Source organism: Typopeltis vanoorti, chromosome 11 (genome assembly GCF_054136105.1).
Source record: "Typopeltis vanoorti isolate ZY-2024b chromosome 11, IOZ_Tvanoo_1.0, whole genome shotgun sequence".
Taxonomy (NCBI): domain Eukaryota; kingdom Metazoa; phylum Arthropoda; class Arachnida; order Uropygi; family Thelyphonidae; genus Typopeltis; species Typopeltis vanoorti.
In genome coordinates this window covers 111,651,715-111,664,583 of record NC_143559.1, presented here as the reverse complement: position 1 = coordinate 111,664,583, position 12,869 = coordinate 111,651,715, and the positions used below count along the sequence as shown (strand labels likewise).

General features: G+C 35.2%; 1 protein-coding gene across 1 annotated transcript in view; it reads left to right on the top strand.

Annotated features, from left to right (window-relative positions):
• The window catches only part of LOC150101944 (DNA-binding protein P3A2-like), a 158,319-nt gene that overhangs the window by 130,202 nt on the left and 15,248 nt on the right, over positions 1 to 12,869 (top strand). Inside the window, exons 7-8 of the mRNA XM_090399939.1 lie at positions 1,930 to 2,092; positions 11,948 to 12,094. Of these exons, the coding sequence (XP_090256065.1) occupies positions 1,930 to 2,092; positions 11,948 to 12,094 (310 nt within the window). The remainder of the gene's footprint in view (positions 1 to 1,929; positions 2,093 to 11,947; positions 12,095 to 12,869) is intronic.

Below are 12,869 nucleotides of genomic sequence, written 5' to 3'. Positions count from 1 at the left end.
GTAGTGTTCGCTATTCAAGTTCATGGTTACACCACCCTCTTTAATGAAGTACGGCCCAATTATGCCATGGCCGGAAACTGCACACCATCATTTCACTGTGAAGATATTTCTCTTGAACAAATTCATGTCTTGAGAAACCAAGAAACCTGTAGGTTCATCTGTTTCCATGACCACTTAGATGGAAATGCAGTTTGTCTGAGAACCAGACATTATTATTATTATTATTATTATTATTATTTTGGGCGACTCCAGGAGTCCTTAGACTCATCGAGGGAGGCCCTAAACATCATGTCCACACAACTATGCGATTACATTCTCACAGTATCTATCATACATTGCCTTGAACTCGTTCACCGTCACAGCACCCACAACAGACTCTGGCAGCTTATGCCACTCATTTACCACTCTAAAAGTAAAGAACCAAGCTCTAACACCCCTGCTAACCACACTCTTGCCCAGCTTCCATAGGTGTCCCCTAGTTCTCCCACCACCAGTCCTGATCTCAAAAATATCCTCTGAATTAATCCTATAGAATCCCTTTAGCAATCTGAATGTCTCAATCATATCTCCCCTTTTCTGCCTATCAACTAGTTTCTGCAACCCACAAATCTTCAACCTGTTCTCATATGGTTCATTCCATAGACCAGTTATCATCTTAGTCACTTGCCTCTGGATCCTCTCCACCTCCTCCCCATCAAGAAGGAACCGAGGTGACCAAATCTGGGCACAGTAGTCGAGATGAGGTCTTATCAAGGCTCGGTACAGAGGTACAATAACTTGCTTGTCTCTGTTTGTCAAAGTATTCTTCAGCAACCAAGTGATTTGATGAGCTGATTTAGCCACTTTTGCAATGTGCCCCCTAAACTTCAACTCCCTATCCACCAACACTCCCAAATCCCTTCCCTCATCAATCTCCTGGAGTACAGTTTCACCAATGTGATATGCTGCTGCTAATCTTTTCACCCCAAAATGCATAACCTTACATTTTGCCACATTAAAGTGACATCCATTCTCCTTAGTCCAGAACTCCAATCTTTCTAAGTCATCCTGCAAGACTTTGACATCTTCTGCATTCACTATTGCCCTACCCAACTTTGCATCATCAGTGAACAAATGAATTGTTCCACTTAGATCCTTCCCTATATCGTTAATGAACAGATTAAACAGCAGTGGTCCAAGAACAGAATTATAGAGGAAGAATGGATCTTCATAGACATTGGCTATCGTGGGTGCACAGTATTCCTGCCATGTAGCAAAATCCATTGCTGTTAAACACTAACCCACCTGAATGATATACGAAAAAGCACCCAGCTCAAGGATTCTTTGTAGTGATTGCCTTGGTATTTCGAGGTTTACCTGTTCGGCATTGACTGTATTTTACAGACTGTAACACTTGCTCCAGCATATGCCTGTGATTCTCATTTGTGTTAACAGTTTGTGGTTTCCCTGAATGTCCCCTGCATTGTGGCAGAACACTCCTGCTACATTGGAACCTCTCGATTAAGACAATGATGACACTATTGCTTGGGGCACACTTATGGAAATGACAAACAAATTGCTCACAAACATGTCATAGGCTTAGACAATTTGCTCTACCAACTCCATATGAATGAAACCGATGCTCAACAATAAACATCTTTTGATCCAATATCAACACCATTGCTTCAGCTAAATGTAATGGCATGGACTATTAATGTGCATGTAGTTGAACGGCATATCTCATAGTGCATGTACTGATGGGGATGTCGAAGTTCAGTACTGTTTTTTTTGCACCATACCATAGTATGTGACTTTTGAAAAATTAAATTTTAATCTTTTAAATTTCATAAAATTAAATGGGCTATTAATTTTATAAGCATTAATTTAAAACTGAAATAAAAATATTTGAATACTTTAATATAGTTTTTTCCTCCCCATTTTCTTTCTCAGACCTTATATACTCAGCCGCTCACAGCTCATTATGCTCCTGCAATGGTGCAAACTATAAATAATCCAGATGGAACTGTATCTATTATTCATATTGACCCTGCCAGTGCTGTAGTAACATTACCTGATGGAACACAAGCACAGGTTCGAGCTGTGAGTACAGTAAGTATGCTTTACCAGTCAGATAGAAATAGTTATAAATTTTGATCTTTTTTCTCAGAAAAGATGAGGTATTAGGCATCTGATATGATATCTTACTTAGGCAAGTATCAATTATTCTTGCACTAAATTACTAGAGGGAAAAATACAATTTTTGCTAAATAATTGTAATATTTATGCATTTTGTGAACTTGATTTTAATTATATTTTTTGAAGTTCACATTAATCGTGAGTTCATTATATGGGCACCTCCATGGAATCTGAAGACTCGTCACAGGAGATCCAATCTATTATACCTCTCCTCGAACCATTAACAGACAAAGCACTCACAACTGACTCTGGCTACCTATTCCACTTATTCACAACTCTCCAAGCAAAAAATCTAGTCCTCATACTCCTGCTAACCACATCTTTATTCAACTTCCAGGAATGACCCCTTATTCTGGTCCCTGTAGCCAAGTGCTGAAATATTTCCCTATAAAACTATCCTATAAAACCCTTGAAGCAACTTAAATGTTTCTGTCACATCCTCTCTTTTTCTCCTATCAACCAACTTCTGCAATCCACACACCTTCAATCTATCCTCATAGGAAACATGTTGAAAATGTTTTTCAAAATGAAGATAGGAATGTGATTATAGTTACAAAATTATAAGCTTTCCTAAACTGATTTCAAGTTAAGAGTGGCCAAATATCAGCATCGGGATATTCTCTTTAGCAATATATTTTGCAACTTCCATTCAAAAGCATATCATTGAATGTTGTTTTCATTGTAATGTTATGCTGCAAATTAATGCTTCGATAGTTTTTGCAAATGATCAAGAAAAGTGATGATAGCATATGCTGAATCAGCAGAGACACAAACTTGTGGCATCAGATTTTAAAATTGCATTTGGTAAACATGCATATTTGAGTGTAAATGCTTTGTGAACCTCATCTGTCATTGAACCTTCTCAATATTCTTCTTCTATAATTCTTTATAGAATTATAAAGAATAATAGAATGAAGAATTATAAAGTGAGCCCTTGAGTGGGGGCTCACTTTATAAAACCATTTAAGTAACTTAAATGTTTCTGTCATATCCCCTCTTTTTCTCCTGTCAACCAACTTCTGCAATACCCACACCTTCAGTCTATCCTCATATGAAACATTTTGAAAATGTTTTTCAACAGGGAGTGGTGAACCTGAGGTACCTGATGCTGGACCATGCCTTATTTCATGTAATACACATCTGTTATATTATCTGCAGACTGGTCTCTACTGTTCTTTTTTTTCTTTCTTTGTTTCCTTCTTGCCTCCCCCCCCCCAAGTCTTTCCTATTTTACTTGCAGTTTGTTTTGCCTTACCTATTAGGCTAAATAAACACAGAAGAAAGCAATAACAAACCGCTTTTGTATATATTTTGCCAAGAAAAATCAAGGAAAATAAGAAGTAGCCATAGTATTCAACACTAAATATGAGGCTAGTCTTCTTGAATGGCAAGCAATTTCAAGTAGAGTGATGTGGGAAAATATCAGAATGGGGGAAACTGGATAATGAAACTTATTTCTACATATGGTCCCACAGAAGGTTCTAGTAAGGTAGAAGTGGAGGAATTTTTTAAAGCTTTAGAGAAAGCAGCTGACACAATGAAAAATGAAAAGTTGGTCCTTGTTGGGGATCTAAATAGCAGAGTAGGAAATGATTGTCAGACATACAAAAATATTTTGGGAAAATTTGGAGAAAAGAGCAAAGCTAATAATAATAGCAAATACCTGTTGGATTTCTGCTCAAGACATGGACTGGTTATTACTAACACCATGTTTCAACATAAAAATGTACACAAATTCACATGGAGAGAAGATGCAAGGAATAAGAAAAGCCTCATTGACTATGTTATTGTTGATAGTGATGTTTTTACCCTGGTGCAAGACACCAGAGTGTATAGAGGATTTGAAATTGGAAGTGATCACCATTTAGTCTTGAGCAGGATAAAATTGAATTTCATATTGAAAAGAAGAACAAGTAAGAAAGTTTTAAAGCGAATAAAAGTTGAGCAGCTCTCACATGTGAACTGCAGACTAAAATACACGAGCATTATTGAAGAAAAAATGAAAGAGTTTGTGAACAGGAACCAAACCTTGGAGATTCAGTGGCAAGCCTTAAAAAAACATTGATTGATTCAGCCAGAGAGGCATGGTGAGGTTGTATGCAAGGATAGAAAAATCAGAACTCCATGGTGGACACAGGAAGTTAAACAGGTAGTGAAGAAGAAGAAAGCATATCAAAAGTTCCTGGCAAATCAGTCAACTTACCCATATATAAAAAGAGAAATAAAACTGAATGTGAGAATTACAGAGGTATTTCTCTACTGAGTGTTCCTGGTAAGATTTATGCCAGTATACTTGAGAAATGGTTGAGAAGGATTATGGAAGGGAAGCTTGGTGAAGACCAAGGAATTGGTCTTCACAATTGAAAACAAAAAATCAGAACTCCATGGTGGACACAGGAAGTTAAACAGGCAGTGAAGAAGAAGAAAGCATATCAAAAGTTCCTGGCAAATCAGTCAACTTACCCATATATAAAAAGAGAAATAAAACTGAATGTGAGAATTACAGAGGTATTTCTCTACTGAGTGTTCCTGGTAAGATTTATGCCAGTATACTTGAGAAATGGTTGAGAAGGATTATGGAAGGGAAGCTTGGTGAAGACCAAGCTGGATTCAGGCCAAATAGAGGCTGTCAGATCAGATTTTCACTTTACGACAAATAGTTGAGAAGTCATGGGAATATAACAAAGATCTGTATTTAAGTTTTGTAGATCTGGAAAAATCATGCGACAAGGTGCCGAGAGAGAGAGAGAGAGAGAAGCTATTCAAAATGCTATAGTTGTATAGTGTCAGTGGGGCATTATATCTAGCAATACTTAGTCTCTATTTGAGTTATAAGTCAGCAGTTAGAATTGAAGGAAGTACAGGAAGATGGTTTAATGTTAAATCTGGTGTCAGACAATAATGTACATTATCCTCTCTGTTATTCATTATCTTTATGGATCACATTATGAAGGAAAGTGGTATTAAATCTGATATCAAAATTGCAGATATTAATGTCAGCTGTTTGCTTTATGCAGATGATGTTATACTTTTAAATAAATCTGCTGCAAGATTACCTGACTAAATTGAATAACTGTTGTAATAGATATGGTATGAAGGTCAGCAATAACAAGACAAAGACAATGAAAATAGGAAGAAGCATTGAAAATATCAACTGCATTGTGAATGGAGAACCTATAGAACAAGTAAACCATTTCAGCTACTTAGGCACGAATTTTAGTGAAGATGGTAAATTAAATATGGAAATAGACAACAGAATCAACAGAGCTGGTATCGTAGGAAGTCAACTGAATAAATTTATATGGAATAAGAGAGAAATTAGTCAAAACACTAAATTAGCCGTATACAAGACAGTGTTCAAACCAATTTTAACTTATGGATCTGAGAGCTGGGTTAGAAATAAAACACTTGACCAAAGACTAGAGACCACAGATATGAGAGTCCTGAGAAAGATTAGAGGTGTGAACAGATGGCATCAATGGCAATATCATATTAAAAACGAGAATATTAGGAAAGAACTTGACATTATTAGCATTCAGGTATGTGTTAGCAGAGCTAATCTCAGGTAGTATGGTCACTTAAACAGAATGGGAGAGGAAAGATTATCAAAACAAGTGTTCTTGTTCTCTGCCAGATTGGCAGTAAAAAGACCCAGAGACCCAAAGTGCCTTAGAAGATAGAAATATAAGATCTGACAATGTTAGAGTCTTGACAGGTAACAGATTGATTTGGAGGAAAATTGTAATAGGAAGTTAGGAATAATGTAAATTTTTCATGTAGTACTGTCATATCCTGTACACGCTTTGAGGGTACATGTCAGGAATTTGATGAGATGAAGATGAAAATCTTATGAACAGAGGCATAAGTTAGTGTCGAAAGATGGGACACCCAGGTTGGAAGACATTGAAATGGCTTCTGGGAAAGAGCAGAGAGGAACTTCCAATGAAGTTAAAATGAATGATGAAGCTGGATCAAAGCCTTCTGGAAGTTCAACTTCTGAAAAAGTTAATCTCAGAAGAAGATGCCTCCATTTTACTGATTTACATGAAATAGGAACATGGAATGTAAGAAGCATATATCAAGGAAAACTAGAACTGGTGAAGAAAGAAATGAGAAGAACTCGAGTTAAGATGTGAGGAATCACTGAACTGTGAGATGGACAGGAATGGATCACTTTGATACTGATGAATTCATGATGTATTACTCTGGACATGATATAGAGTAGTATTCATAGTTAGAAGAGAATAAAGAAAATATATTTGCGTTACAACCCAGTGTTTGATAGAATAATTCTAATCAGAACGAAGGCATACCCAATGAATGTTACACTTATACAGGTGTACGCATCCACTACAGATTCAAGTGAAGATGAGGTCGAAGAGTTTTACAGCACCTTTCAACAAGTAGTATATGGTATTGATAAAACAGATTTTCTCTTGATATTAGGTGATTGGAATGCAGAAGTGGGTGAAAAAGAAGAATGAGGTATCACTGGAAAATTTGGTTTAGTCCTGCAAAATGAAGCAGGAGAAAGGACGTTGGAGTTTTGTGTTGAGAACAGTTCTTTTATTGCAAACACTTGCTTCCAATAACGTAAAACAAGATTATACACATAGACTTCACCTAATGGAGAATACAGAAATCAGATGGATTATATTCTTGTCTGCAGAAGGTGGAGGAGTGCTATCTAAGCAGCAAAAACACGATCTGGTGCAGATGGTGGGACAGATCATGAATTATTGATAGCTGAGTTAAATTGAAATTAAGGTCTAAGAAGAAACAAAAGGCCAGTATCAGATTTGATTTAAATCTTATAAATGAAGCATTTAAAGTAGAAGTCGAAAAGAAATTTAAAAAGTGTGGAGAAGACAGGAAGAGAATTAGAAGAACTATAGGAAGAAACAAAATGTAGAGTCATAGAAGCAGCAAAGAAGACTCTAAATAAAGCAACAAGAAAGAAAGATTGTAAATGGTTGTCAGAAGAAGCTATTCAAATAGTAGAGGAAAGAAAAAAAATGGAACTTCAGAGAAACAAAGAAAGGGTTAGACAACTGAGTGCAGATTTCCAAAGTCAGGTTAGGAAAGATAAGGAGAAACATCTAAACGAAAGGTGCAAGGAAATTGAAGAAAGCAATATTATGGATAGAACAAGAGATCTGTTTAGAAAAATAAATGATCTTACAGGGAAGTTTATTACTAGATTAGGAGTTGTAAAAAGTAATTTGGGAAAATGTATCATGGAAGAAGTAGAAGTGAAAAAAAGATGGAAGGTGTATCTAGAAGATTTGTACAAGAAACATAATAATATTGAAATAGAATTTGAAAAGAGAGAGTTTGTTGAGGAACCCATGATAATGAAAAGTGAAGTAATATCAGTAATGGAACAGCTTCCAAAAGGAAAAGCTCCTGGAGCTGATGGTGTGTCAGTGGAATTATTGAGAGCAGCTGGAGATGAAGTATTGAATATATTGACTGAAACTTGTGAACAGGTTTGGAAGAAAATATACTGACCTAGAAATTTGAAAACATGAGTGTTCATCCAATTCCAAAGAAATCAAATCAGATTGTGAGAATTATAGACCCATCGCTTTAATTTCACATGCAAGTAAAGAAAGTGATTCAACAAAGGTTGGAGCCATATGTGAATAGAGAAATACCACAGGATCAGGCAGGCTTTAGGAGAAGTAGAGGAACTGGAGGCCAAATAGCAAACATGAGATGGATTATGGAAAGAACAAGAGAATTTCAACATTAATAGCAGTGGAAGTATTAATCTCTATTATTGAATATAAGAAAGCTTTTGATTGTGTGGATCACATTACTGTGGATTGTAATGAGATCAATATGAATACCTGAACATCTAATTCTCTTGATAAGTTAGCTGTATGACAACCAAGAAGCCTCGGTATAAACAGTCTTTGGAGAAACAGACAGTGTTTGAGTGGAAAAGGAGCTTCTGCAGGGTTGTATACTGTCGCCTTATCTTTTTAATATTTATAGTGAATATATTATGAGAATGGCTGATTTAGACAAAGATCCAGCTGGAATTAAGATTGGTGGCAGAAAAATAAATAATTTTTCAGATAACACAACCCTCAGTATAGAAACTAGGGAAGATCTGGAGCGATTGCTTCTGTTGGTTAAGACGAAAAGTAACAAAGCTAATTTAAACATCAGCAAAACAAAACTGATGGCTTCTAGTAATTTAAATGAATTTATAATAGAGGAAGATAAAATAGAAATCATTGAACGTTATGATTTACTGAGGTCCAGAATCAGAAATGTAGATGAAATTAAAAGAAGGATAGTCATGGGAAAAGAAGCAATGTTAAACCTGACAAAAATTATGAAAGAATTATGAAAGTGTGAGTAAGTTCATGAAAGTTAGAATTGTCATAGCAGTGGTATTTCCATTTTTGATATATGGATGTGAAAGCTGGATTATTAAGAAGAAAAACAGAAAGCGAATTGATTCATTTGAATTATGGGTGTGGAAGAGACCATTAAGAATCCCATGGATTGCAAGAATGACTAATAACAAGGTTTTAGAGATTATAAAGACGGAATGCTCCTTGGAGATGATGATCACTTAAAGAGAAGTTGATGCACTTTGGTCATATTATGTGAGCTGATGAATGACTAGAAAAGGCAGTTATGTTGGGGAAGATTGAGGGAATAATAAGAATAGGAAGACCACAAAAGAGAATGGACAACAGAACTTACAATTACTGAAAGAAAGGACAAGAGGCCAAGTAGGATGGAGAGCCTTTGTTCACAGGATCACCAAGAATGACTGGCTGGCACATAACAACAACAACAATAATTCTTTATGGGAGAAAATAATCGACTTAAAGGGACTGATATCCAGATGTTGAATACCACTGTCCTCATTCACTACTGTGTTTATTCAATAAAATGATGTAATTACTTATGATTTCTGTAACCATTAATAGTTATTACAGCATTTTATTTTATATTCACCTTACTATACAGATTCTGTTTCTATTTTTCTGTGGGCTTATTGTTTGTTCAAAATTATAGAACTTCTTTCCGTGTTTATCCTTTCTTGATATGCAGGCATCCATGGTGGCATACTCACTTATAACCACCATGTGTGTGTGTAGGAAAGAGAGGGAGAAATAATGAGCTTTAAGGTAACATAAATTGCTTATGAATTTCTGCTTTCAGCTGATAGAATTCATAATTAACGTTTTGTTTGATAGAAAAAGAACTATCTTGGATAAAAAATAAATAAATTAACAGCCAGGTACAATTTAAGCAGAAGTTTTCTTGCTCTGTTGAATCATATTTTTTGTACTGTATATCCTTGGTATTGTATGGTGTATATATATATACACACACACACACACATGTATGAACAATACTTAAGGGAAATACTGTTGTCTTTTGGTATATTGAAATCCTCTTGCTTTATAATAAAATGTAAAAATTCTTCTTTCTAAGAAGAGGAAATGGAGTGTTATTCACATATATTCATATCAGTAGTCAATTCTCACTACAGCAAACACCATTATAGCAATTTGCTCACTGTAACACACTACCAAAAAAATGTTTTGTCTATAGCTCCATAAAATGTATGCTGTGTCAAAGGAAATGTGCTACAATAGTCTTTTTGTCCATATCAGTTTGAGATTCAACCGTAATTTGGTATCAAAGCTGCACATTATGAATATGGGCTTAGTTGGGGGTGGGGTGGAGGTCCAATTTAGAATCACAACACAAACTTAGAAGTCTTATTGCTTGCAATGGCTTGCAGACTTATGACTGAAACCATTTAAGTAAATTATTCCTTACAACTTTCTCTGTTTGCCAAGTGGACATTATTCAGAAAAAAAAATTTAGTATTTTTTTTTTTTTAAGTGACTGCTACCCATGAAAGGCTATAAACCTAGTATATTAGTATTGCAGATGAACTAAGCTTTTTATTTTTTATATAATCAAGAAACCCTTCTCTAGACACCAAACATGAAACTTTTCAAACCACTTCAGGCCTTCCTAAGCACGTTGGCAGCCTCAAGTCAAGTTATGAAATTCTCCCACCCACACATCTTCCACCCAAAAACATTGACAACCATCCTTCCCTGTGAAGGAATTTGAACCTGCAGCTTGTTGGTTGAAGAGTGGTTGTGCTATCCACTTAGTCAACCAGCCAGCTACATTTTTCCAACTGTTTTTCTTAATATTTTATTGTTATTATTATTATTATTACAGGCAGCTCCAAGGAGTCCTTAGACTCATCGAGGGAGACCAACATCATGTCAAGAACAACTATTCAACATTCACACAGTATCTATCATACTTTGCCTTGAACTCATTTACAGTCATGGCACTCACAACAGACTCTGGCAGCTTATTCCACTCATTTACCACTCTCTAAGCTATTCTTAAAAAACCTAGCTCTAACACCCTTGCCAACCACACTCTTACCCAGCTTCCATGGATGGCCCCTAGTCCTCCCACTACCAGTCCTATTCTTAAAAATATCTTCTGAATTAATCTTGTAGAAACCCTTCAGTAATTTGAATGTCTCAATCATATCACCCAATTTCTGCAGCCCACAAATCTTCAACTTGTTCTCATAAGGTTCATTCCATAGTCCTGTTATTATCTTGGTCACACATCTCTGGATCCTCTCCACTTCCTCCCCATCGGGAAGTAACCCTGGCGCCCATATCTAGGCACAGTCATCTAGATGGGGTCTTATCAAGGCTCGATAAAGAGGAACAATAACCTGTTTGTCTCTGCTTGTTAAAGTATTTTTCGGCAAACAAGTGATTTGATGATAGTACTTCGCAGATAGTACATTGAATAATTTCCTTTATGTTACAGTTATTGAACAAAGATGGCGAACCATTATTTCCATTATGTGCAGCCACCATTTTCTTTCTTACCGGAGCCATGTGCACACTTCTATCATATTTTATGAAATTAATAATTGAAATAACACCACAAACAGACACACTAAAATACGAAAAGCAAACAAAACTACGTAATATTCAAGCAAAATTGTCAATGATAACTTAAAATAACACTTATCTTATCTTATCAGGAGCTCCCAACAAACACTACACACCACGAGTCCCTCTAGCCACAACACCCTCAATATGTTAAAAACTTTCCGTGATTTCTTGGAAATGCTGAATATGCTAAGTGTCATAAAGCAAGAATTTCAAATTAAATAAAACTGGCCTTGATAATATGTGAACCAATGTACGAACTTTGATTCTTTCTGCTTGATTACTGAACAAGAATTTTTATTCAACTTACCTAAAATTAACATTTAATTAAAGGTCTATAGACCAGCATTATTAATAAGTTTTGAGTATAGCAATTAGCTATAATTTTCAAGTTATAGGACTCTTCTGTGAAGATAGTGTCTGGCTAAAAATATTACATTTTTATTACTAATATGATTAAGTATATATATATATATATATATATATATATATATATATATATATATATTCCATAAATGAATAAATAAATAATACTTAAGATTATGTAACTGTGAGGTATACAAATATCTATTTATGTTTTCTTATCAATGTGATGCTATTTTAACAACCGTTATACATTTATTCTTTTATGGTACTGATAAGATGTTAATTTCCATTTTCTTTTCCTATTCTTTTTTCCTCCCTTTCTATTCTTTTTCCTTTCTTGTTTTCTGTGATAAATTAGATCCAGAGCTCTCAAGCGGAAGCCACTCAAGCAGTTCAGACACTTGCTGAAGTAGCTTCCCAACAGGAAGTGACAGGGGCTGGTGCCCAGCAAGTGACACCAATTAGTGTAGATATCAGTGGAGAGGCAGCTGCTCAAGCTGTGGCAACATTGGCAGAGGCTACTTTAAATCATGATGGCCAAATCATACTCACAGGAGAGGATGGTACTCAGAGCGGTGAGTTGTATGTTTTCAAGTGTGTGTGTGTGTGTGTGTGTGCGTATCATAAAAGGAAATTTTTTCCTTTTGTGATATACACACACGCACACTGTGACTATTATTCACTTCACAGTGAATAATAGTCAGCCTGTTTAAATCCCTTCCTTAATATTAATACTATATAAGATGAAATGTTTACCAGTATTTACAAAGCAGAACTGCTTATTTATCCACAATATTTTTAATCCTCATAACAAAGCCTGATATTATCAAAATGAAATTTTAGGCATTAAGAAACCAAATCTTTATATTTTGATTACATTATTCAGAAACACAACACAGATAACTAGAACTGCTGTATATTTTATTTTTATTTATTTATTTTTAATGGACTTCCATCCATGAAAGGTTGTAAATTCGTATTATTATATTAATACCATGGGTGATATAAGGATTTTTTTTTTCTGTTATTTTATTAACAGACAAAAGACAGGGTGGTAGTCTCACATGATTTGATGAAATTCGTCTCCCACCTAAAGAAACCATAAACATCCATACCTACTGTGGAATTTTAAAAGTTTTTACACTTAGTTATACTATAAATTAAAGATACCAAGAAATTATATTGTCAGTTAAATCCTTTATCCAAATGCAAGCAAAGTTTGTGTGTGAAGTAACTTCACGACTAAGCAACTCATATATAGAGGTTAATGATTTCACATCACTTGCCTTAATATCCCATAATGCAAAGCACATATCCTTATGGACATATATAATGCTATGCATTTTGGAA